Source organism: Aristolochia californica, unplaced genomic scaffold (assembly GCF_029961685.1).
Source record: "Aristolochia californica isolate CCGP_79_NKW_82.1479 unplaced genomic scaffold, dmAriCali1.0.hap1 SCAF_2, whole genome shotgun sequence".
Taxonomy (NCBI): domain Eukaryota; kingdom Viridiplantae; phylum Streptophyta; class Magnoliopsida; order Piperales; family Aristolochiaceae; genus Aristolochia; species Aristolochia californica.
The window spans coordinates 7,316,142-7,343,004 of NW_027181881.1; the positions used below are offsets into that span (position 1 = coordinate 7,316,142).

Consider the following 26,863-nt stretch of genomic DNA (forward strand, 5'->3'; position numbering starts at 1 on the left):
GTTTGAGCTGAGATGGAATATAGGTATAGGAGGAAAAATTGAATGTTTAGATTTGCAATTTTTGGAGGTGATGACAATGGAGGAGAAATAGTCTGTTTGTCGCAGATTTTTCAGCCAAGATTTGGGACACAATTGTTATCACAAAGGAAGTATGTTGCAGACTTGCTAGGCTAGGTTATCCAACAAACACCATTTTTTTCTTAAAAATCAACCTTCAAAAAGATTTGAAGGCTGAAAAGTATCAACACGATCTTCAATAAACACAAGGAAGAACTAGCCTATGCTACTAAACAAGTACCACAACATTCAGCAAACTTGGAGAAAAAAAGAAATCCACTAAGGTTGTGTTAGTGCGTGTGCAGGTCAAGTAAAAGTGTAAGTGATTACACTGTCACTTGACCCAAACGCGTTAGTGTGCGCACCAGGTTCATTCACTTGGACTCGCTCCTGAGTAAAGTGGGTGAATCAGGATTCCCACCAAAATCCTGGTTCATCCACTTTCTCTCGCATCAACACTCCCTCCTGCCCTCTCGCTTTCGGCCTCCCTCACGTCGTTATTTATGTATACTACGTAAAAATCGATCTTATGTTATTAATAGAATAATATATTTATTTATTTATTTATTTATTTATTTATTATTTTCATTACTATATTAAATTAGTGATTTAAGAGTGATAATTAAAATATTGTTAAAGTAACCATTTGATCAAGTGTTTTTGTTCAATTATTCTATTTTTATAATAAATTAAACTAATGATTTTTAATTTTTTGAAAATATATTATTAATTTATACTACGTAAAAATCTATCTTATGTTATTAATAAAATAATATTTTTTTTATTATATTATATTAATTATTTTTATTACTATATTAAATTATTTAAGAGTGATAATTAAAATATTGTTAAAGTAAGCATTTGATCAATACGATGTAAAAATCTATCTTATGTAATTAATAAAATACTATATTTATTTCTTTCTTAAATTAATTACAGTTATTTTTTTAAAAATTTATTTATCTATTTTTTATAATTAATTAGTGCACGGGTTAATTTTCACATGTAATTATTGTATTAATTTAAACTAAACTGCAATCTATCTTAATTTACTAATGAATATCTTAGTTAATTAATTTTTTTATTAAGGATGATTTTATTAAAAGAAATGGAGAAAAAAGGGGGAACTAACCCCTAACAACGAGAGATTGCAAGGAAGCTCCTTGCTTGGCCAAACAATCGACCACAAAATTTGTTGATCTTGAGATGTGAGACCAAAAACAATCAAACAAACTAACAATTTCCATAATTTCGAAAAGGTGTCCCAATGCCGCCACGGGGACGCTGAATTCGTTCGCACCAGCAAATCACCACCTTTGAGTCTCCCTCGATGTGAAAGGGCCCAGCATAGTGATCGCGGAAAACACGGAGCCCATTAAGAAGACCGTGTAGCTCAACCGTCAAAGAATTCGCAATACCGAGAGGGCCAGCCAAAAAAACGATATGGTTCCCAAAAGAATCACGAACCACTCCGTCAGAACCAGCTAGACCAGGGTTGCCGAGGGAGGAGCCATCAAAGTTTAATTTAAGGGGTCCAACAGGCCACGGGGTCCACTCAAAAACAACCAGGGATTTAGAATTTGTATGGAGCTGGGCAAGATAACCCCAATTGTTCCTGATGGATCTTAGTTAATTAATTAGAATATTAATATATTTTAACACTACATTAAATTACTTGTTAGGGTAATAACCATGTTTGTTTAGGTTAATAATCTGTTTAGGTATATGATTTATTTAGGTGTATTATAAAAAGTAACTCATTTACTTGTTTACACTACATTTTTCATTTTGGGTACTAACACCGGAAAGTATTTTCCAATGCACTAACACCAATAAGTTATTCACTTTCACTTGGTAAGAGCACTAACATCCCTCCCTCCACCCCCCCCCCCACACACACACACTAATTGCGTAATCATCATTAGAGACATGTCCTTAGATTAATCACTACCAAAATATATATATATTGTAAGCACACATGCTCCTTTCAAATGAAATTGCAACGGCAACAACTTTCCAATTCCACCTAAGCAGCTCACAAGGTGCATATTTTCCTAACAAGAATCATCCATAAAACTAAGGTAACAAACATGCACGGACGGACAAGAAGAAACAGTTCAAAAGTAGGAACTGCTCTGGCAAAGAAAAGCAGAAACAAAAATGGAAGACAAACATTATTTAACGAAACAGTTGTAGGAACCTTGCACGACAGCTGCAGGTTAGAGGAAGTCCCAGATCTCCATTGAAAGGTCCAGAGTTTCCTTGCGTCTATCTTCAAATACAATCTGCCACAAAGTTAATATCAGTAATCTGCATTACCCCATTCCTTTGTCAGTGCAGTAATCACATTTCTTATAGAAAGGTAAATTGTCAGTGCAGCAATTGCATATCTCATGGAAAGGTGACCAAAAGAAAAGGATCCCTTACAGTGTGTTTCTTGGAGCGGCAATTGAAATGTGATATGTATCCCGTATAGCACCTAGAAAAATTCTATGATTGATTCAGACAAAGGATTTAGATGCCAGAAAAAGCATCCAAGGTTCTCAAGAATCTTGAATATTCAAATATTCAAATGACAAAGCAATTAGAGAATATAAGTTCACCCCAAAAAATGGAGCAAGACTAAACTAACTGAGACCAACATGACAATGATATCTGGGAACTAAGACAATAAAATAATGACAAGAACGATTTTTTAAGAGGCTCCATGGTATCAGAAATGCCACATCTTGCAACAAGAGAAGGGAGGGTGGAGAGGGTAACTAAAAGTATTTCAAAAACACACTTATATCCTGTAAATTCAGGTGTCTAGGATGATTACACTAATGGAGAACATGATTCCATCAAATTATAAAAAAAGATATACGAAATATAAAACATGTTTTAGGCAATCACATATACATGTTTATATGCAAATTGAACTTCTTTCTTGACTAGATGAAAATTTTGAAATTAGATGATATTTTTGGCATTTCTAGAATTAAAGTCCTCCAATAGTACTAATTTGTAATTTTCTCCCCTTCCAACACCTCTTTCAATCTTTCTAATACTCACACAGGGCAAACTTGACGAAAACCCTTATTTCACTAAGAAATTTGAAACCATAGTTATCTTTTGAAGATGACCAAACTTATGCCCTCTAATACTTTAACACTTGCGGAGAGTTATGAAGGGTAGTTTACTCTTTAGTATTTGATTTACATATATTACTCTTTTTTTAAAATGATTTATGTATATTAATATCTTTTTTAAAATGATTTATGTATATTACTGTTAATTGAGAGGAGATTTGTCGGTTTGAGATTTCTTAGATGCTGGAATAACAGCAATAATTATGTAATTGCCATTGCTAGTGTTGGAAAAAGGTAAATAGAAGATATTAGAGATTGAATAGACCCTTATCTTCATTTGATACAAAAATGTCTCTCCCTTCCTCTTATTCTCTATCAATTTACCTTCTGATTTTTGCTGCTTAATCACTGTATTCATGATATCAGAACAGAAATAAAGCACCTGGTAAAGATCTTTGCAGTCAGTCTCCACATTCTTCCTTTCCCAACCAGTTTTGGAGTAAAAGTTCAAAATTTTAGTCCTACACAACCTCAAGTTTTTCCTTTCTTTCCTCTTTTGTGTCACGTGAAAGAAGTCTTGTGGAATCTAAGCAAAGTCTCATGGAAGTGGAAGTTGTTCAAAGAAGAAAACTCACATGGAAACTGAGAGTCAAAGTTGCTTAAGCAAGCATCTAGATGTTTCCTTTTGTCTTTTTAGTTCTTAAGTATGATTTAAAGTTTAATAGATATTATAAATAGAATGTTTGACAAGCCAAGATAAGCAACATTCCAAACATGAAGAAGATGAAAAAAATAAGTTCTAGTTCTTTCCAGTTGGTGTTTTCTTGTCCTGTAAGTGTTAAGTGTTTTTAGTGTTATCAAAGAAGAAGAAGAAGAAGAAGAAGAAGATGGTGATGATAATGATGACGATGATGACGATGATGACGATGATGGTACGTTCTACTTCTTTCACATTAGTGTTTTCTGGTCCCAGCACTTGTTTTCCTTGTCCCGTTACTGTTAAGTATTTTTACCTTGTCGTTATTTATATTTCTTGATGTAATCTTGTTCTACATGTCAAATTATGTCCATGGACCAAATTTCATGTAAAAAGGACAAGTAGAATATGAGATATAGAAAATTATGGTTTTCACTTAAAGTAAAGGCAATATTATAAATTGTAAACCCTGATTATAAATAGAGGCTGGGGAACATGCAGGTCCCCCAAGGCATTTGTTTTCTCAATTTTCTCTTCTCCACTTTCTCTCCCTCTCATTCTCTCTCTTCAAGCTTCTTTCTTCTCAATTTTTTCATGGTATCAGAGCAGTAGATCGCATTTGGGAAGTCTTTTTGAAAACTTTTAACCTCTTTGAAGCAAACGTCAACATCAAGGATCTTTTCCCAATTTTTCAGCTATTGGTTAGTAAAAATTCAATTTTTTGTCCTTTTCTCTGCCAAAATCCTAGGATTGCTGGTTCTACTATTCTAAGAACAGATTTTGATGTTCTAAACTGCCAAAAGAGACTTTTTTATGCTGATCTAGAGGTGTGCGCCAAAGTTCCAGAACTTTGACTGCTGATATCATTTGTGCACTTGCTGACATCAACATAGTGCAGGTTCTAGTACAATGTATCTTCTGAATTTGATCCCCTTGTTGGATTATCTGGATCTTTTATCTACGCATATCATATATCTGACCTAGTTGTGATTTTACGTTGTGGGCCCACTTGAGCTGCTGGTTGATTTGGAACTTTTTGGAAGGTTTATTTGATATGTTTGGTATTCGTATATATCTAATATGGCTGATTATGGTGAAGTTTACATTCCAACAAAGGAATCATATAATCCGAATGGTAAAGATATTATTACTATTACCTCTGAAAAGTCGAATGGTGATAATTACCTTACTTGGTCCAAATCTATCAGAATGAACTTGAAGGGCCAGAAAAAGGTGAAATTTATTAGAGATGACCCCCCTATTCCTCAAGATGATGATTGGGAGACTAAAAATAGTCAAGTGATGACTTGGCTTGTCAACAACATGAAATCTAATATCAAGAACCAAGTTATGAATTTTGGAATTGCCAAGGCCATCATCATTTAAAAAAAAACAAAAAAAAAGATTGCCAATGCTATGTAGCCATCTTTGGAAGCTCTTTATGGACAAGAGAACTATCTATCTAGGGTTTATGAATTATATACAGTTTTTGTGGCTTTAAAAGGGGTAATAGAATTGTGACAAATTGTTATAGTTCTTTTCTGAGTATCTGGCACGAAATTAATGTCTTTCATCCTTCCACTACGGATGAAAGGGAACTACGCAGAGTCAACTTCTTGTGGGAAAATTTTTAGATGGATTGGGTGCTGAATTTGGCAGTATAAAGGCACAAATTTCGGCTCGGATGAAACTAACCTCTCTACTACCTTTAATAGGGCATAGAGAGTTGGAAAGACTGTTTTGCCTAGAGCTGGAAAAGATACAAAAGTGGGAAGCTATTGCCCTTAATACATCAGCTACAGCATCTGACTCTAATGATACATCCAGGGGACGTACAGGGATTGGTAGAGGTAGAGATAATTCTGATAGACGATGAGGCTGGGGAGATGGTAAATCTGAGCGCAAATGTGTTCAATGTGAACACACTAATCACTGCTTAGATAGATGTTGGATAAAATTTGGTAAGCCTATGTGGGCATATGCTATTATACATGAAGGTACAGGCACCAGAGTCTAAAACTACAATCCCACTTGTGTTCCAAATGAATTACAAAAATTAATCCAACAACAACAACAAATCTCATAGCAGCATCAATAGATCTCCCAATGTATGGCTCAGTTATCTATTCCCTCTACATCCTTGGCACATATGACTCCTCAGGTATGTCTGCACTCTAGTGTCAAATTCCCCCATCTTGGGTCCTTGATTCCAGTGTTACAAAACACATGCCAAGTATGTCCTCACTGTTTTTGACTTAAAGGAGTTTGTTCTCATTCAGCATGTCAGTCTTATTGATGGATTTGTTTCACCAGTACAAGCAATGGGAAATGTTACTCTTGCTCCTTTCCTTTCCGCTCAATTTGAATTGTTAGTTCCAAATTTTCCTTTAACTCTACCGTCTATCACTCAGGTAGCTAAGTCTATGAATTGTTCTCTAACTTTTTATCTTACTCATTGTGTCTTTCAGGATCTCATGACGAGGAAGATGATTGGTTCCGTTCGTGATAAAGGGGGATAATACTATATGGATAACCACAATCCAAACAATACTTTACATGCATTACATACAGTTGATTCACCTCTTCAGTGGCATCTTAGACTTGGTCATCCATCTCCAGCGAAACTGATTCAAGTAGTTCCAGATCTTCCTTCTAGTATTACCTTTTAATGTGATTCATGTCAGTTGGGCAAGCAACACCGGAACTCCTTTCATGTTTCATCTCATAAGAAAAGTAAAAGTTTTTGAGCTTGTCCACTCAGATGTCTGGGGACCTTGTCTTGTGTGACTAGTCAGTTTGGTCATAGGTATTTTATTTCCTTTATTGATGATTTTAGTAGATATACTTGGATTTATCTCATGCAAGAAAAATCTGAAGTTTTTTATGTATTTCAACTATTTTATAATAAAATGAAGAATCAGTTTGCAACTTCTATCCATATCTTGCGTACAAACAATGGTCTTAAGTTTATGAATCGTAATTTTGACTCTTTCTATTAGTCACAAGGAATCACTCATCAGACTTCTTGTGTGTTCACCCCACAAAATAGAATTGAATGCAAGAATCATCATTTACTTGAGGAAGCTCACACTATGCTGATTCATATGAATGTACCTAAGCCTTATTGGGGTCATGATACTCTTATTGCATGTTTTTTTATCAATAGAATGTCGTCTTCTACTATTGATGGCAAGATTCCTATTCAAATTAGTTTACCTACTACACCTTTGTTTCCAATGTCACTTTGGGTCTTTAGGTGTGTATGCTTTCCACATGTCTTTGATCAATCCAAGGATAAATTATCTCCACAGTCTATTAGGTGTATATTTCTAGGGTACCCTCAGTCACAAAAAGGATACAAATGTTATTGTCCGTCTTTGAGAAAAACATTTGTTTGTTGATGTTACCTTCTTCGAAGATGTTTCATTTTTTGAATCTTCTAAATCTGAGTTGGTTCCACCTAAACCCCTTGTACCTAGTCTTGTTATTCTTCTTCCAGTTGATGAATGTGCTCCAACCTCACAAGATGCTCCTACTGAGAAACCACTGTAGGTATATCAGCGCCAACAGCAACCATCTCATTCTGATCCAGACCCCCTACTCACACCCAACCATGATTCTTCATCGTCTCCTAATCCTGAGGTAAGTGATTTGCACCTTCCTATCGCCCTTCAAAAAGGTGTTTGCAAAGGTAACCACCATCCTTTATCTCATTTTGTCTCCTTTGATTCCTTGTCTGATAATTATCGTGTTTGCTTTGTCCATCTCCACTTGCACCATTCCTTCTTCAATGTAGGATGCCTTATTAACACCTCATTGGAAGAAAGTCCTGGATGTTGAGATGGAAGCATTAATTGATAGAGGGACATGGGAGTTATGTCACTTACCTCCGGGTGCTATTGTAGTTAGATGTCGATGGGTCTATACTATTAAATATAACTCTGATGGATCAGTTGAATGATACAAGGCTCGTCTTGTTGTCAAAGGGTATACGTTGGGTGTGGATGTTTTTGAGACTTTTTCTTCGGTTGCTCGCTTGTCTTTTGTTCGTATACTTATTTTTGTTGCAGTCCATCAAAACTGGTCTATGTTCCAACTGGATATTAAAAATGTTATTCTTTTATGGTGATCTTGAGGAAGAAGTCTATATGGAGCAACCTCCAAGATATGTTGCTCAAGGGGAGACAAATAAGTTATGTCAACTCAAGAATGCTCTTTATGGCTTAAAATAGAGTATACGAGCTTGATTTGAAAATTTTGGTCAAGTCGTTATATCCATGGGATTTCGTAGAAGTCACTGTGATCACTCATTATTCTATTCTGAAACGACCATCAGAATTATTACCTTATTGGCACATGTAAATGATCTCATCCTATCTGGGAGTGATAGTCCAGGCATTGAAATTGTCAAATCCCATTATGGTGAATCACTTTCAAACTAAGGATCTGGATCAACTGAAATATTCTCTAGGTATAGAGGTCGTGAGAAGCAAGGAAAAGCTCTGACTCAAAGAAAATATGTTTCAAAAATATGGACTTTGGGGGGCTAAACCTGCGGATACACCTATGGAGGTAGGACTTGATCTTTATGATGATCAAAGTCCAGAACTGAAAGAGAAAACAATGTATCGAAGGCTAGTAGGCAAACTCATCTATGAAATAGTTACTAGACTAGATATTTCATTTTTAGTGAGTGCAATGAATCAATTCATGGAGCATCCAAATAAGATTCACCAGAAAGAATCTTTTGATATCTAAAGGGAGCACCAGGAAAAGGTCTCATTTTCAAACCTAATAGTCACTTGAGGATTGAGGCTTTCTTTGATAGTGACAAAGCAGGATCCAAGCTTGACAAAAAATCAACCACTAGATACTACGTATTTCTGGGAGGAAATCAAGGTAGTTGGAAAAGTAAAAAGCATAATAGTGTTGTCGTCCAATGCAAAAGCTGAATATAGAACAATAGCCTACACTGTTAGTGGGCTAATGCGGATAAAATCAGTTGTCTAGGAATTTGGCCTCGATCAGAAGGATCCTATGACTATGTATTGTGGTAACCAGGCAGCAATATTCTCTCTAAAACAATCCAATCTTCATAAAAGAACACAACATATCTAGGCAGATTGTCATTTCATCTAAGACGCAATAATGAGGAAAGAGGTAACTACACTATATGTTCGGTCTAGTGATCAACCCGGCGATATCTTAACTAAAGCACCGGAAAAGCGTAAATTTCTGAACTTTTGTGGCAAATTGGGATTGTTCGACATATACTCTCCAACTTGGGGGTGTTAAAAAGAAAAATAGGGGCATTTTGGTCATTTTACCTTCTCGTTATTTATATTTCTTGATGTAATCTTGTTTTATAAGTCAAACTATGTCCATGGACCAAATTTCATGTGAAAAGGAAATGCAGAATTGGAGATATAGTAAGGGGCAATAATGTAAAGTGTACTCAACCTTGATTATAAATAGAGGTTGGGGCACGCGCAGGTCCCCCAACGCATTCACTTTCTCAATTTTCCCTTCTCCATTCTCTCCTTCTCATTCTCTCTCTTCAACCTTCTTTCTTCTCAACTTTTTTCAGTTTCTGTAATTGAGTTCCTCTTTGTATTTATTTATTTATTTATTTGGCCAGAATCTTTGGTGAGTTCCTTTCATGTTCTTCAGCCATAAAGGCCAGATATTCTGCTTTGCTAGTTCAACCCTGCTGATTACATATGTTCCACACCCCCCCCCCCCTTTCCTATGCACGAGATCTGAGCATATATCCAGCAGGTTGCTCGTGTTTGATCTATCCAGTAGGTTGCTCTTTGGACTGATTTGACCCACTACAGTTTCTGGGCATTGTCAATAAAAGAATCCTTCTGAGTGAGAAGCAGCTGAAGAGAAGGAAGAGTTTTTTTTCTTTTTTTCTGAAAAGCGGTTTGTCTTCTCCGCTGTTGTCTTTCTTGTATCTCCTTTTATCTGCCTAAAACATTGACGTGAAAATTTCTGCAGGTAGAACTTGGATTCCTCTTCCTCTGTGTGCTGAGGTTTGATAGAGGTTTTTTCTTAGTTAACAAAGAAATGTTTTTTGTCTTCGGTTGTTTGTCTACAATTGTTTTCTGGGTTGCCACTTCTGTTTCTTTGGATGAGCTATTGTGTTGTGGAGTCATGAAGGATTGAACACCAACCCCCTCTTCAAATCCTTTTTTCTTTTTTAAAGTTCTGCTAGGACTCCTGCTGGACAAATCCCGATCACTATTGAGTCCAACTGCAAGTCTGAAACCATTGTTTCTCTATGAAGTAGAAGACACACGACCATGAGTAAGTTCTCCTTATTTCATTTGAAAACCTGGTTGGCAGAAGAATAGTGTTCCCAATTCTGTAAGTCTTCTCCTTACCATCTTTTCCTCATAGCTGGTCTTCTACTTGAGTTTGGCTTCGGCACCAGTGGTTTTGACTGGGATGCATCAAAGAGAACCACTTGGTCTCAATCAATTTATTTGTGGTGCTCTCGTGTGCATGTATTGTGATTGGTTACTTGCCGGAAGAAAATCAGTCTTTGGACTGGAATTACTTCCTTGATTCTTTCAGGGGTAGTTGGTATTTGGATTCTAGTTAAAAGGATTTGCTCTGTTTGCCCATTATTTCCTCCTCAAGTTCAAGTTTGTGAGGGTGCTGTTTTCTTATATGATTTCATGTCTTTAATCTGCTTCTGAAACAGTGACAGTGAGAGGAGACAAATTATTAACTTCAGGTGCAGTTCTACCACAGGTCAAACAGGAAGGCTGAGATAGATTTTGTTGCTGGTTCCAATAATCTTCAATTGTTTCGTCCACAGTGAGATTCTGTCCCTCCTTTAGTTTTTAGTTGTCCTCATTGCTGGTGTTCTTGTTGCGTTATATGGCGGTCAAAATGTTAGTATGCCATCCTCCATTGTGCCGAACTTGTCTGGTCAACTATGACTGTTAAGTCAATCATAGTCAATTACTCTCTTTCCATCCTTGCATAAGTGTGTAGTTCGAGTAACTTGACATGAAGTTATTACAAGTGACAGGCTTCCTAAAATCCATTAACATAATAGTCTAGTGTTTTCCAGCACTTCAGCGCAACGCCTACAAACCCACTATCTGACATTATAAAAGTGTGTCAAATCTAGCTTGAGTCAAGTCGAGCTAATTTGTTCTCCACCCTCAATATTTGGTGATTTTGTACTACCCTTAATAGTGGGTAGACTCTTACTACCGCCTGTACGAGTAAGTTCAACCACCTTGGCATTAGAGTTGTCTTCTTACCCACTTAGAACTAGTTTTACAGGTGTATGAAGTCTTGTCATTTGTTTTGGGGTGGTGATTTCTTCTCACTCATATTGTGTCTATCCAAGCTGGGTCTCTGCGAATCATAGTTCCCCAGCTTAAGGGGGGATAAGTACAAAGTACTATTGGTGGTGTCTGTAAAAGCCTACATTGATGCCCAGTATGGCTTACAATGAAGTTTGTTCAAAATTTTCTAGAAATTGTGGTAAGTATTTGAGCAGAATTGCAGACCATAGTCAAGGTTTCTAAAGACATCCAAAGGTGAGAATGAAGGATGAAGAATTTGTGTTTATTAACAATGAGTGACCGAAACAAAGCAGGTAATCAATGGAGCCCAAACCCCAAAGCCTCTCCCAACCCTATTTAATGGCAAGGTTGTCTCACCCCGCCAAACAGAGCTTTGCAGCATTGTATAAATAGCTTCCCTTCCCCCATTTTTTGTCCTACCCCTTTAGCAACCATCAGACCAAAGTCCCGCCATCCAATGGAATCCTCTAGTTCCAAAGGAACGGCTCTCGTCTCCTCTCTAAACCCCAATGACAAAGCCCTCAACCCTCTCTCAACCTCAAAAGACAAAAACTCCTTCCCCCTTTCAATTGTTCCAATCCCCCTAAAAAAAAGTCTGAAGAAAAAACCACCCATCACTTCGTTGGCTCACACCTACTCCAGAAGGAGAAAGACGAAAAAATAAAGAAACAAAAAAAAATCCCTCCGAGAAAGCCTTGCATTCCGATTTCCCCTCCGTCCATTGCTCCCCCTCCAAAAACTGATTATCTGGCCAACTTCGCCCAAATGGACTTTATCCGATTCGTCAAAGAGCAAGAGCAAGATTTTCCGCCGCATGAGTTTGAGGAAATTACCAAATTGTCGTGGGAATTCTGCAAATTTTACCACGACAGTCTCCTCAGTCCAGAGGAGGATATCTCCCTTCCAGTCTCGAAATGATTGTTCTGTCCAGGAACGTAAGAGGAATTGGATCGCGCTCCAAACGGGCAATCGTCAAGGCAATCCTTTTTTAATCCAAGCCTAGTATTGTAATTTTGGTTGAAACCAAACTACAGTCCTTTGATAATTTTGCTGCCCAAGAATTATGGTATGATCCCTACCCTGAATGGGCAAAAGTTGATACTATTGGACATTCTAGAGGTATTCTTGTTCTCTGGAACCCGAAATCTGTTGAAGCTGTAATTTCTTACCTTGGTCTTTTTTCCATTGGAATTCAATTTCGAGACCGTTCTTTGGGGATTTCTTGGGCTTTGGCTGGCATATATAGGCCAACTTGTTACTGCCTTCGTGCATCCTTTTGGGAAGAACTCCTTGCCCAACTTTGGGACCTGCCATGGCTCCATGCAGGGGATTTCAATGCCATCCTCCATAGTTCCGAAAAAAGCCCTCCTGCCATTCGGACTACCTCCAATACGCGAGCCTTCTCTGATCTTGTCAGCAGTCTGAAACTTTCCAAAATACCTCTCTGGTAAAATATTTACTTGGTCAAAATCCCATAACCCTCCTGTTTTCTCTAAATTAGATTGTTTTCTTGCCAATACTGAATGGCTCCAAATTTTCCCCAACTCTTCTGGTCAAATTCTCAATAAGATTGGGTCTGATCATTGGCCGATCCAAATCAACACCCATCCTTCTGCATGGAATAGATCTCCATTTCGATTTGAGAATTCTTGAAACCTTTCAGACAGTTTCAATTCCAGTTTTGCCGGATGGTGGCATGAACTCTATCACCACTCTAATCCAGGATGGACGCTCCCTTTGAAACTCAAAGCTTTGAAGACAAAAATCCGCCAATGGTCTCTCTGTCAACGCTCTACTGCTGTTTCTCAAAAAAAATTGATATGCCGGCGTTGATCTGAGTTGGATCTCCTCGAAGAACAAAGGTCTTTTTCTTCCCTTGACTTGTCTCTTAAAAATAAATTAAATCTTGAGCTCTCAAATATTTTACGAAATGAAACCATGTACTGGAAGCAGCGAGCTAGATTTCGTTGGTTGGCTGAGGGGGATGGAAACACTAAATTTTTCCATGCTATAGCCTCGGCAAGGGTTAACCGCATCATCTCCCTCTGTCAGGGGGACCAAGTGATCACGGATAACCCTGAGATGGCTAACATTTTAGTGAAGTTTTTCACAGACCTTTACTCTGAGGAGCGTTACAACCGTCCTATTTTGTACCAGCTTAAGTATAACAGCATTTCCTCTTTGGATGTGGATTTCTTAGAGCGACCATTTAGTACTCAAGAAATCGAGGCTGCTACTCTTGGCCTTCCTAAAGATAAAGCCCATGGTCCTAACGGCTTTAATGGTGAGTTCTATAAAAAATTATGGGAGGTCATAAAAATGATGTTTTTGCTTTTGTCCAAAATTTTCATCAAATGGAGATCACTCACAACGCTGTGGGAGCTTCATTCATTGCCCTTATTCCTAAAAAAGCAAACTCTGCATTACCTCAAAAAATTTGTCCAATTAGTCTCACCACGAGTTTCTACAAAATCATTAGACGAATTTTGGCCAATCGTTTGAGAGTCCTCCTTCCCAAGATCATTAGCCCTTGTCAAAGTGCCTTTATACAAGGTAGAAATACCCTTGATTCTGCCATGGCTGCACATGAACTGTTGGATACCTTCAAAAGTTCAAAAAAGCCCAGGTTTGTCCTGAAACTTGATTTTGAAAAAGCATTTGATCGTGTAAACTGGAAACTTGTTGACCAGTTGTTTCATATGATGGGATTTGGCACACGTTGGAATTTTTGGAATAGGAGTTGCATTTCGAATGTTTCATATTCTGTGTTAGTCAATCGTCAACCTTGTGGGTATTTTAATCCAACTAGAGGTATTCGGCAAGGGGACCCATTGTCTCCGTTCATCTTCACTCTCATTGCTGAACATCTTGCCTCAATGGTCCGTCTTGCCAAAACTTCTGGGTGGCTGCAATCTATCTCTGATGACCCATCTCAAGATATTTCTTTGCTGCAATAACGTACAAGGGTACGTTAGCTGAAATTTCTCATATTAAAGCCCTAATAAATTTATTCGAAACCTCTTCTGGTCAGAAAGTTAGTTGGTCAAAATCATCAATTACTGGTTTTAATATTGATCCTTCTATGTTAAATTCCATAGGCCAATATTTGGGATGTAAAATTGCTTCGCCTCCATGTACCTATCTGGGATTACCTTTATCTCCTTTATTACCCTCTAAAAGCTCTTGGCATCCTGTTATTGAGCGTTTGGAAGGTCGTTTGGCCACTTAGAGAGGAAGATTCTTATCCAAGGGTGGAAAACTTGTTCTCATTAAGTCTTGTTTGCATGGAATTCCTTCTTATTTCCTTTCACTTTATCGATGTTCTGCCTCTATTTGCCAAAGAATTGAACAACTCAAAAGAAATTTTCTTTGGGGTGGACCGAATGGTGAAAGGAAATACTCTCTGGTGAAATGGGTTGAGGTTTGCAAATCAAAATCTCTTGATGGGCTAGGGATCCGGGATACTGTCATTACAAATTCTGCATTGTTACTTAAATGGATCTGGAAATTTAACTTACATCTTGAATTAATTTGGAGAAAATTGGTTTCGGCAAAAGCGAATAAATTGTTGGGTTGGTTGACTAAATGTGGGCGATGTAATAAGTTGTCTCCAGTATGGAAAAAAAATTGTAAAGTTATTACCTGCTTTCAAATCTGCTGTAAAATGCTACTTGGGTACGGGTTCTGTGACAAGATTCTGGACCGACCGGTGGACTGGTACTCAGAGCTTCAACAACAGCCACAGCTTGATTTCAAATCTGGCAAGAAATACTGAAGCTTCTATTTCTGACTTGCGAACTGATTCAAGTGGGTGGAACCTAAATCTCCGAAGATCACTCTCAGACTCTGAGGCCTTGGTGGCTTCTGACCTCATTACTATGCTGTCTTCGGTAAGTCTAAAAAATTCGGTAGATACTCTCATTTGGATGCCCAACTCGAAAGGTAATTTTTCTACTTCCACTGCTTATAGCTTCCTATGCTCTTCCAACCTCCCACAAATCAATCATCCATCTGCCATTGCATGGACTCTTCATGCACCCCCACGTGCAAAAAAAATTATTTGGACCGCTTTTTGGAACAAAGCCCTTACATCAGACACCTTAATTCGAAGAGATGCCCATGTCCCGGATCTTCTTTGCCCCTTTTGTCAAACTTCTACAGAGACTATCACCCACACCCTCCTACATAGCGAGTATGCCTTTTTTGTGTGGACCAGCCTTTAAACAAAATTGGTTTCCAATTCTGTTCCTCTCATAATTTCCCTTCTACCATCCTCTCAATCACAAATACCAGCCTACCAAAACTCGGAAAAATATTAATATCATGTTGTGTGGGACATCTTATTTGGGCATTATGGAAAGAAAAGAATAATCGAAAAATCAACCTGAAGTTTATTTCTAGAGAAATATTGGTTGAAAAAATAATTGGTCAAGTTACTTCGTGGATTTTATTGCAAAAGGAATTTCGTGATCATCGAGGGTCAAACTTCCGAGAAAACTGGCACATTGTAGCTAAAATGTCCTATCCAGCAAGGCCCCCTCTAATGGTGAGTTGGTCCCCTCCCCCTATTGGCCATTTTAAGTTGAACTTTGATGGTAGCGCATACAAATGTCTGGGCCCTGCTGGTTTTGGTGGAGTTGTTCATGATGAAAATGGGATTCTTCTTTTTTCTTATGCCGGGCCAATTGGAAATTCGGATTCTACAACGACTGAATTAACTGGATTATTAAACGGACTTCGGATTTTCAAAAGCCATCCTTCTGGGCCCCTCTGTATTGAAAGTGACTCAAAAGTTGTTATCAATTGGTGCGCAAATAAAGATCGTCCTCCATGGCGGCATTGGGATATGTATTACAATATATGTAATTTAATTTCTTCTTTAAATTGTAAATTGAATTATATACCTAGAGCTGCTAATCATTTAGCGGATGCCCAGGCTAAACTAGGCGTCTCTCTCCAACACCTTGTTGTGGAAGGAGGCCCTGTTTAGCAAGGTATTGTAATCTCTCTTTTATTTTAATACAGCTTACACATCTTATTTCAAAAAAAAAAAACAATGAGTGACCGAATGCAAAACAAAATTAAGCTAAACATTGAGCCAATTGACGAGTTAAGAATTTTTTTCTTGCAAGCTCAAGTTACAAATTCCAATTTGAGGGGGAATGTGAAATAAGAAGTATCGTGGGGCCTATTCAATGTCTCACAAGTAGAAGTTGTTCAAAGAAGCAAAGTGGAAATCAAATTAGAGATGCATTAAGTTGAGAGTCAAAGTTGTTGTTTTTTTTAAAAAAGGTGTGTATAAACTATTAAAAGAATACAAAAGTACAAACCAAACCTAGGAAAGAGGGTCTTCCTCCACAACAAGGTGTTGGAGTGAAATGCCCACCTTAGCCTGAATGTTCTTCCAAGTACAATTCAAAAGGGAAATTAAATCACAAAGTTCTGAGTACATATCCCAGTGACGCCACGGAGGTCTGATGGAGTTTGCACACCAGTTAATGACAACCTTTGAGTCACCTTCAATGCAGAGTGGGCCCGTGAGCTGGCTAGAAAAAGTTTGAATTCCGATCAGCAAGCCCGAGAGTTCTATTGTTGTTGAGTCAGAGATACAAAGAGGGCCCACGAAAGAGAAGAGGAGATCACCGTTTGCATCATGGATAACTCCTCCCTAGCAACCAGCTACCAATTTCCTCTAAAATTTGAGCTGTTGAAGTTTCTGAATTCTTTTCGGTTTAGAAGCTAGATAGTTACTTGGCCCGTAATGTAATCAGTCAGAATTTCAATGGGGGAAGATTTGAATTTGAATTTCCTCCTATTTCTTTATTTCCATAGTCCCCATAGGATACCCCATGCAACACGAGAGAATCATCTTTCCTAGCTTTGGGAGGCTAGTGTCAATGAGTGAGAGAATAGTGGATGACAGATTTGATGCAGCGCAGTACTATAGCTCGATTTTGTTTAAAATAGTGGTCCAGATAGAGTGCATAATGGTAGGATAGGAGAATGTGATTGGTTTTTTCTAGAGCATTTTGACAGAAAGGGCACAGGGGGGTCTGAGACAGGGGTTCCCCGCTAGATTAAAGAGTCAGAGGTGAGGATTTTATTCCAGCAGGCGGTCCAGATGAAAATTTTTGCATGCGGCGGGCCAAGGAGATTCCAAGCAGTGGCCGCAGGGTGGTTTGATTGAGCTGAGCATGTGTTACAAAAGAAGTTGAATGCTGAAGTAGTGGAGAAGGACCCTTTTAGACAAGGTGTCCAAATCAAAGTATCTTGGTTGTTATTGGGTTTGGCTGACGGTAGACTCGATAGGAGATTGGAAGCCAGAATGGCTTCAGAATCCGAAAGATGTCTTCTACGGTTTAAATTCCATCCCCCAGTTTCAGACCACATTTTTGAGATAGAGGCATCAGTATTTCTAGCAAGGATTGAGATAGATTCATGGCTAAATTTGAGGCTGGAATGATGAGTCCACCAATCGGACCAAAATTTTGTTGAGGTTCCATTGCCAACATAGCATTTGACTACTTTCTTGAAATAAGGTAGAAGGATGATTTTTTCCCAAGCAAGGGAGAGACAAGAGTGTCTTCCCCCTTCCGTTCACTAACCCAATTGCTTGTTAGCTTTCGCAACTACTAAAGCTATCCAGATTAAGACAGGGAAGAGGTTGAATTTCCAAATCCATTTAAGGAGAAGAGCAAAATTAGTAGTGGCAGTATCACGAATACCCAGTCCTCCAAGGAATTTCGGTTTGTAAACCTCTTCCCATTTTACCAAATGATATTTTTTTTCACCATTTGGCCCTCCCCACAAAAATCTTCCTTTAAGTAGCACAATTCTATCTCTGATAGAAGCAGGACATCAGAACATGGACAAATAGTAACTAGGGATTCCATAGGGGCAGGATTTTATTAAAACCAGTTTTCCAGCTTTTGGAAAGGAATTTTCCTTTGCAGTTAGCCAAACACCCTCCAGTCTCTCAATGACCGGGTGCCAAGAAGACTTGGATGATAATCCAAGGGTCAAGGGAAGCCCAGGATAAGAGCATGCAGACATCTCAATTTTGCATCCAAGATAGTTTGCCATGGAGTTCAACAGGCTTGGTTCAATGTTAAATCCAGTAATAGATGATTATGGCCAACTGACTTTCTGGCCGGATGAGATTTCAAACAGGTTAAGTAGGGCTTTAATGTTGTGAATTTGATTTAAAGAGCCTTCACAGAAGAAGATGGTGTCATCAACATATTGAAGAAGGGTTATGTCTTGTGCAGGATCAGGGAGATGGGGCTGAGAGCCATCCTGATCTTTTAGCCAGTTGAACCATGGCAGACAAGTGCTCCCCATTAAGGGTGAATATGAAAGTAGAGAGCGGGTCTCCCTGCCTGATACCCCTAGTACCTTTAAAGTACCCACATGGCTTACCATTGACAAGAACAAAATATGAAGCATTAGAAATGTAGCTTCTCATCCAAAATCTCCAAAGGGTGGTGAAGCCCATTTCACTGAAGAGGTGGTCAATCAGCTTCCAGTTGACCCGGTCAAAGGCTTTCTCAAAGTCAAGTTTGATGACAACTCTTGGTTGGTTGGATTTTTTCAAAGAGTGAAGTAGTTCATGGGCTGCCATTGCTGAGTCCAGGATATTGCGGCCTCGAATAAAGGCACTTTAGCATGGGCTAATAACACAGGGGAGGATGACCTGGACGGTAGGAAAGAATTCGACCTAAAATTTTGTATGTAATGGTTAGGCTGATAGGTCTGAAATCTTGAGGGAGGTTTGAGTTGGCTTTTTTTGGGTTAGGGCAATGAAAGAGGCTCCAATGGATTTGTGGGTGATGCCGACTTGATGGAAGTTGTTAACAAAGGCATGGACATCATTCCTGATTACTCCCCAAGATTTGTGGTAAAATTCTCCATTGAACCCGTTTGGGCCAGTGGCTCGATCCTTCGGCAGACCAAGTGCGACCGCATCAATTTCCTCGGGAGAGAAAGGGTGCTCTAGAAGAGCAGCTTTTGAGGCAGAGATACGATTGAACTCAATCTGATCAAGAGTAGGACGGTTGAAACACTCCTCTTAATAAAGATCTGAAAAAAACTTCACGAGCACATTAGCAATGGAGACGCTATCCGTAATCTCCTCGTCTTCATGATGAAAAGAGGATATACGGTTAGCACTCTGACGAGCTGAGGCAACGGCATGGAAGAATTTTGTATTTCCATCCCCGTCGGTCAGCCAACGGAATCTAGCCCGCTGCTTCCAGTGAGTGGTTTCATTCTTAAGAAGATTTGAAATATCAGAATTTAAATGATTTCGAGGACAGAGTTCAGAGGATGAGAGTGACCTTTGCTCTTCGATGAGATCAAGCTCAGAGAGACGGCGCCGGATAGAATCTTTTCCAGATGCAATAGCAGCACAGAGGCTTCGAGCCCATGGTTGGATCTTTACCTTTAGAGCTTAGACTTTCAAGGGAAAGAACCATCCAGGATTTGGGTGGTGACTGAAATCTTCCCACCAGTCTTTCAGGTGGATGACAAAATAATCATTAAGAAGCTAGTAGTTTTCGAAACGGAATGGAAGGTGTCCTCAGGCTGGGGGGTGAGTGTTGATTTGGATTGGCTAGTGGTTAGAACTAATTTTATTAAGGACTTGGCCGAAGGTGTTGGGGAAGAGATGCAGCCAACCATTATTTGCCAAAAAATGATCTAATTTGGAAAGTATAGGGGGTTTTGTCCATTGGATCAAGTAAAAATTTTTCCAAACAAAGGTATTTCGAGAAGTTCTAGACTACAAATGAGATCCGAAAAAGCTCTCTAGTGGGGGGAAAATTTTTTGCGGGGGAGCTTTTTTGGGAGCAATGGAGGGTGGCTTTGAAATCCCGGCAAGAAGCCAAGGTAAATTCCATTGTTCAACTTGCATCAGTAACTCGTCCCAGAATGTGGCTCGGTCGCCATGCTATGATGGGCCATATATGACCGCAAGGGCCCAGTGAGCGCCCAAAGTCCTATCTCGGAACCGAATACAAAGAGAGCAAAGGCCGAAATTTGAGGATATGGCTCCAACAGAACTGGGGTTCCAAATGACAAGAATGCCACCGGAGTGGCCAACCACATCAACCGTTGCCCATTCAGGGTCCAAGTTGTACCAGAGACTCCGAGCAACAAAATTATCAAAATTTTGCAGCTTAGTATCAGTGAGGATTACAATATTTGGTTTACAGTAAAAAATAGTTGCTTTGATGATGTCGCACTTTGAGCGCGAGCTGATTCCTCTAACGTTCCAAGAGAACTATCATGCCGTCATGATGTTGAGAATATCCTCTTTCGAATAACAGATGAGAGGTCATGATAGTATTTGGAGAACTCCCATGTTAGGTCCAACATTTTCTCCAACTGACGTGGAGGGACACCGTCCGAATGGGTCAATATATGTTGTTGCACTTTTGCGACCCGTTCTCTACAAGAGATGATAGGGAAGTTGCCTAGCCAATGGGGTCGAAGAGGAGAGGGAGGATCCTGAGTTGGGCAAGATAGTTTTGGGGCGATGTTCTTCTTCTATTTTTGTTTCTTCTTCTGGAATAAGTGAGAGAAAAGGAGCGGGAGGGCATTTTTTTTGGCTGTTCTTCGGGAGTAGGTAAGGAGAAAGGGGGGTGACAGAGCCTCTGTTGGAGGACTCTCCATCAGTGTCCACCAGAGGTTTGCTTGAGTTGGGATCCATAGAAGCTAAGGGGCTTGGGCAAAGGATGATGGGGTATGGATTGTGGTAAGGTGTTGGGCTGTTCGGAGGGGTATTGTGCCATTTTATAAGATTTTGAAGCTCCGGGGGGGTGGAGCAAGCATGTGGATTCCTTGTGTCTTCTAGTTGTTGCTTTATTCTTAATATTTTAATTTAATAAGTTGGGAACAACTGGGACTTCGGCAGCTCAATTTAAGTATGATTTGAAGTGTAATAAATATTGTAAATAGAATGCTTGAGAGAGTCACAACTGCTCTCTTTTCCCTTCCTTAATTCTCGTTGACCTTAATTTTCTCTCTCGTTCTCAAAATCTAATATGCAAATCTTGACAGTGAGAGCAAGTTTGACCAATTCTGATGTACTCGAGCCCCTAGTTAGGTGTTATATCAGGTGCCGCCCCAATATTGTTATCCACGCATGTATGTATGTGCTGCCTAGTTGTTGGTTATGATTAATTTGCTTAGTTTACTACTAGTGTGCTACATTAAGATCTGTGAAGATATTATTGTGTCTTATGGTACTCATTAGTTGCTTCTTCTTCTTTCTTTTTTTGAGAAAAGGCGAATTTTATTAAAGGCAAGCCGAGACAAAAACACAAGCAAACCCCAGGTCAGCGACAAAGCACTCCCGATGCAACAAGCGATTGAAGAGAGGTTTCATGCTTGTCTAGGAATCAAAAAATAAAATTAGTAGATCTAGGTACATGAGACCAAGAACAATTCAACAACGAATAAATTTTTAGAACTTCATGAAACACAGCCCAATGGCGGGGGGTGGTGCGAGGGTGATGGCCACCATCCAAAACACAACTTTTGAATCCCCCTCAATAAGCAGATTATCCCCAATGGCCTGGAGTACGTAATAAGGGTTGTACCCTCACTGTCAATGATCACTCCTCCAAAACCAGCCTTGTTCGGGTTACCAAGAGCGCTACCATTGAAATTAAGATTCAGCACACCACAAGGAGGTGGTTTCCAATCTTCAACAATGGCAGGGCACAGTAATAGTTTATACACATCATTTCAAAAAAAAAAAAAAACACCATGCAGTAGAGAAGTTGTTATTGAACCACCTGTTATTTCTCTCGATCTGTAAGCCCCAAGGGACAAGCCAAAGACACCGAAAGGAGGGCCTTCCCAAACCAGGAATTTGCATCCCTTAGGTCATCTCACTAACAGTAGTAAGGTTACTAGGGAGGCAAACCTGGAGACCAATCCAGTTGGATTACTTTTAGTATTTGGAGAAACTGATCTCTTTGCTGCTATTTTTGTTAAATTACTTTTAGTATTTGAGGTTTGGGCACAAGGTGTTCAGTGATTTGCATGAGTGCCTATCATGGTAGATTCAGAAGAAGTTATTCCTCCTATCACACAATCTAGTAAATCTACTGACAAGGTTGAGTTGCACAGATTACAACTATGGATGTCAATGATAGGAATTATCTTTTGTGGGCTTAGCTGTGGAAATACCTCTGGCTACAACTATGGATGTCAATGATAGGAATTATCTCCTATGTTGGCGAAGTGAACTTCTGAAAATTATCTTGTGATATCATGGCTTTTCAACAATCTGGAGCCACATCTTAACAATATGGAATACCTTGCACAAAAAGATTTTCTCGGATAAAAAGTTGTCAAGTCAATGATCTATGTGCTCAGCTCTTCTTTTCAATGCAGCTAGGACACATCTATTGCTGATTATATCGATGGCATGACCAATGTTTGGCAGAAGATTTGGATCTATCATCCTTTACTACGGATGAGATAGAAATGCAGAGGCAAAGAGAAAAGGTGAGGATAGCATGGTTCCTTCATTCGCTAGGCTTGGAGTACGAATCCATTCAAACTCAAATATTGGCAAGGAAAAAAGGAACTGTCATTTGAGGACACTAATGCTAGAGTTTTGCAAGTCAAACCTGCAGTGTCACCACCTTTGACTCTGAAAACAAAAGTGATGCTTCAGCCCTAAATACAATTTTTACACAGGCCATTAGATATTAAGATGGTGATCAAAGAGATAGAGATGTTGGGAGTTGGCGGCAATGAGTACTTCTGGTGTGATAGAGACATAGAGGCATTGGTCTCCTCTCCGGTCTTCACGTCTTCAGAGATAAATGCAGGGGACCTCTTCATATAGAAGGTGACTCAAAAGTGGTGATAGGCTGGTGTGAGAACGCATCCTCTCCTCTGTGGAGGCATTAGGATACTTTTAGGGAAATTTTAGAAATTACCTCAATTGTTTCTTGTTTTTGGACTCCATTCCGAGATCCGCAAATTCGACGGCAGATGTGCTTGCCAGGCAGGGAGCTACCCTACAATTGCTGGTTGTAAGGGACATGCATGTTTTATTAATACATCTTTATCAAAAAAAAAAAAGACAGAGGCATTGCTATAAAGGCAATGATGAATTAATCTTTTAAATTGTAATTAGCATTAGGGGGCATTTGGTCAAATAAAATCTTTGGAATTTCCAAATTAGAATTGAGCCCTACGAGGGAACCACTTTTCTATCTGAAGTGGACCTTTTCATATTTAAGAGGTGGTCCTAGGAGGAAACCACTTCTCTATCTGAAGTGGTCCTTTTGCTATTAAAGGAAGTCTAGAGAGAGTGAGTTTCATAGTTTTAGGTAAAGCAGGAGAAGTACTTTTCCAGTTTAAGATGAGTAAGAATTAAGTTTCTGAGTCAAATTAGCATAGTAACTCATCTATAAATTGATTTAGGGGCGTCCCTATGGGCATGATCAGTTCGACAATAAATTGTTTCTCTTTTTTTTACTCTAGTATGTCCAGTCTTCTTGGCACAAAATCTCTCTCATTTCCCTTCTTCCCTACATGTAATTCGTGAAGGTAAATCCAACCTCGTGGCCAATGAGGAAGGTACCTAATAAGAGGTTGAGAGTAAGGGGAAGGTGTGGTAGAGGCCATGGACAAAGAGAGTGTGTCCACTATGAAAGAAACAATCACTTTATTTTTTTGAAAAAGATGTATATATATAAACAAGAAAATACAGAAATTACAAAGAGGGGAGCATCTCCCTGACAGGGTAGCTCCGTTTTTAGCAAGCGCATCGGCTGCCGATGAAAGAAACAATCACTTCTCCGGTCAATTTTGGGATAAGTTATGCAGGCCTGCATTGGCTACATAGGCAGTGTAAGACGATGAAAATCCTTCTAGAGAGAACTCTAAACTGGAAGTTGTGATTGGGAGCAAGGAGAAGCTTCATAAATGATAGCAGTAGTTTGCCAAGGTATCTACACAAACATCTAGATGCATGTTTCATCCTCCTCCACTAACAATGCTACCATGGCTAAGTCAAGTATTTTTACCCTTCTCACTTATTCCAGTATAGCTTCTAAAGTTATTCATGATATGACAAGTAATCCAGAGTAGTTCTTTTACTTGATTGAGTCTTCTCCATGCAGGTCTGTTAAGTGGGCTGATGGTTATGAGTGCCGGATGAGAGGTGTATCACTGTATTCTATCCATTATGTCCCAAAATTTCCAATTAGCTTCTCATTTAGTAAATTAATATCCAATGAGCCTTTGTTGTGTTTTTTGCTTCCCTCTTTGAAGGTTCCCCCCTTTATCTTCCTCCACATAATAAAATTTTCTTATTAGAGATAGTGAATTAATTAAATAGCTCAACTGTTTTGTAATCTTTTATCATTCTATGCGTGTTTTATAAGACCTCCAAATGAAGAAGTTGAGTGCTGGAGAACATGAGAAGGATGGTTTAGTATTATCTTGATGGAGTGGTCGATCAACATTCTAATGTAATAATCATTTAATTCGATTTGGACATCAGTCATTGAAGAAGCTACATCAGTTGTTTCCTACATGAGTACAAAGTCTTCACTTTTTTTTGTGAAGCGTGTCAGCTATGGATATAAAATAGACGGGGTTTCCTTCTAGTCAATAATAGTGTTGTAGTTCACTCACATAATTGAGGTCCGTGTTGAGTAGAAAATCAGTTTCGTTTCCATTATGTTGTTTCAACTTTTTTTGGATATTTTATATTGTTTCAGTTGTTTTTTTAAATAATATTGTTTTAGTTTTTTTTTTTTTTTTTGAAATGTTGATAATTTTATTTCAAAGAGAAAGACATCAAGGGAGGCCGCCTCCCCTAACAATAAGAGATTGAAGGGGAGGCACAATTTAGCACACAAATCAACAGCCGAATTGGCTAATCAAAGTACATGAGACCAAGTACAAGAGATAGTGGAAACAACGTCCAAAATATCAAGAAAAATCTGCCAGTGATGCCAAGGCGGGAAAGATGAGGTGGAGCACCATCCGATGACGACTTGGGAGTCTCCCTCCACAATAAGAGGACCTTTGAAACGATCCTGAAATATACGTAAGCCGTGAAGGAGTTCAGAGAGCTCAGCAGTGGTCGAGTCGACTAATGCTGAGAGGACTAGAGTAAGAGATAATGGCAGTGCCTCCCAGGTCCAAAATCACCCCTCTAAAATCAGCCAAACCCGGTTTCCCAAAGGTGCTACCATCAAAGTTAAGCTTATAATAACCAGTGGGAGGAGGCACCCAAACAGCAACTCGACGGAAGCAGAGGGGGAAGACATCTGAGCAATAATCTTCCACAAGTAGGAGCACAAGAGAGGCAGGTGAATTATTTCCAAGTGAGGATCCAAGTAGAGATGAGCCCCGTGGCAGTACAAGAAACCTCAACAGCAGAGCGGAAAGCACAGTCAAACTGTTTGGAGTTCCTCTCCTTCCAAAGACACCAAGGGACGAAAGCAATGCAAGTAGCTAGCAAAAGCTTGCCCAAGTTGGGAAGGCGGGTCCTAGAGGAGAAGCGGCACAAGGTGTTCAGGTCGAACAGGATGCAGAAGTTGAGGCTCATACTGTCAATCATGTAAGTCCAAACCTTCCAGGCGAAGCCAATGTGGAGGAGAAGGTGTCTAATAGTCTCGGCCTCCGTCCTGCAGAAGAGGAGCAGAGGATTGGGAGTGGTGTTGTCTGGCCTGATAAGGTTGTTGGTAGTGAGGATCCAGTTGCAATAGGCACTCCAATGAAAAAAATTCACCTTGGGCGGGGCTAAGAGGCGCCGAGCAAAGGCTGCCGGGTGAGGAGCGGGAGGCTGGGTCCCCATTAGATGGGCGATAGGCCGAGGAGACCGAGAATCGCCCACTATCGTCAGGGAGCCAAATCAACCATCTAGGGACGGACCTTAATACTACCAAGACTATCAATCAGGCCGCGTCTAAGATGAAAATCCCATGAGCCATTTTCCCAAGCATCAGAAATAGATAAGTCGCGGGTAGTGTTGAGCTGAAGAAGCAGTGGATAAGACGAGGCAAGAGAGCCATCACCCGACCACCAATTTGTCCAAAAACATAGGTTGGAGCCATCCCCAACAAAGAACTGAATGGCAGCATGGAATGTGGAGAGCAGATGGAACATGGCCTTGCAAATGGAGGAGAGAGGATGACAGTTGTAGTCAGTAATCCATCTATCTCCAAGATGTCGAAGCTTGAAAGCAACCATTGGCTTCCATGAAGCCACCGAGGTGGAGATGAATTTCCAAAACCACTTGAGTAATAGAGCGTGCCCCATTTCTTTTGTGCGTCTGATCCCGAGACCACCTAATCACTTTGGCATAAATACATCATCCCAATTGACAAGGTGATAATGAAACTCATTTCTAATGCCACACCACAAAAAACATCTCTTGATCATGTCGATGCGCCGGCTGATAGAAGCAGAGCAAGGCAGAAAAGAGAGGAAGTAGTTAGGAATACCCACAAGGCACGAGTTTAGAAGAATCACTCTGCCTGCCTTGGGGAGCATCCAACCCTTCCACGTGGAGAGGCGACACTCGAGCCGCTCAATGACCGGGGCCCATAATCTCATTCAGGGCCTGCTATCAGTAAGAGAGAGGCCCAGATAGTATGAGGGAGCAATCACAACCGAACATCCCAAAGTGTCTGCCATGATCTGAAGCAGGGGGGATCAATATGATATCC

General features: G+C 39.6%; 1 protein-coding gene across 1 annotated transcript in view; it reads right to left on the bottom strand.

Moving 5' to 3' along the window:
- Positions 1-26,863, bottom strand: part of LOC137956423 (histone-lysine N-methyltransferase ASHH3-like) — a 71,041-nt gene that overhangs the window by 16,765 nt on the left and 27,413 nt on the right. Inside the window, exons 14-15 of the mRNA XM_068803911.1 lie at positions 2,485-2,547; positions 2,258-2,342 (exon numbers count right to left, since the gene is read on the bottom strand). Of these exons, the coding sequence (XP_068660012.1) occupies positions 2,258-2,342; positions 2,485-2,547 (148 nt within the window). The remainder of the gene's footprint in view (positions 1-2,257; positions 2,343-2,484; positions 2,548-26,863) is intronic.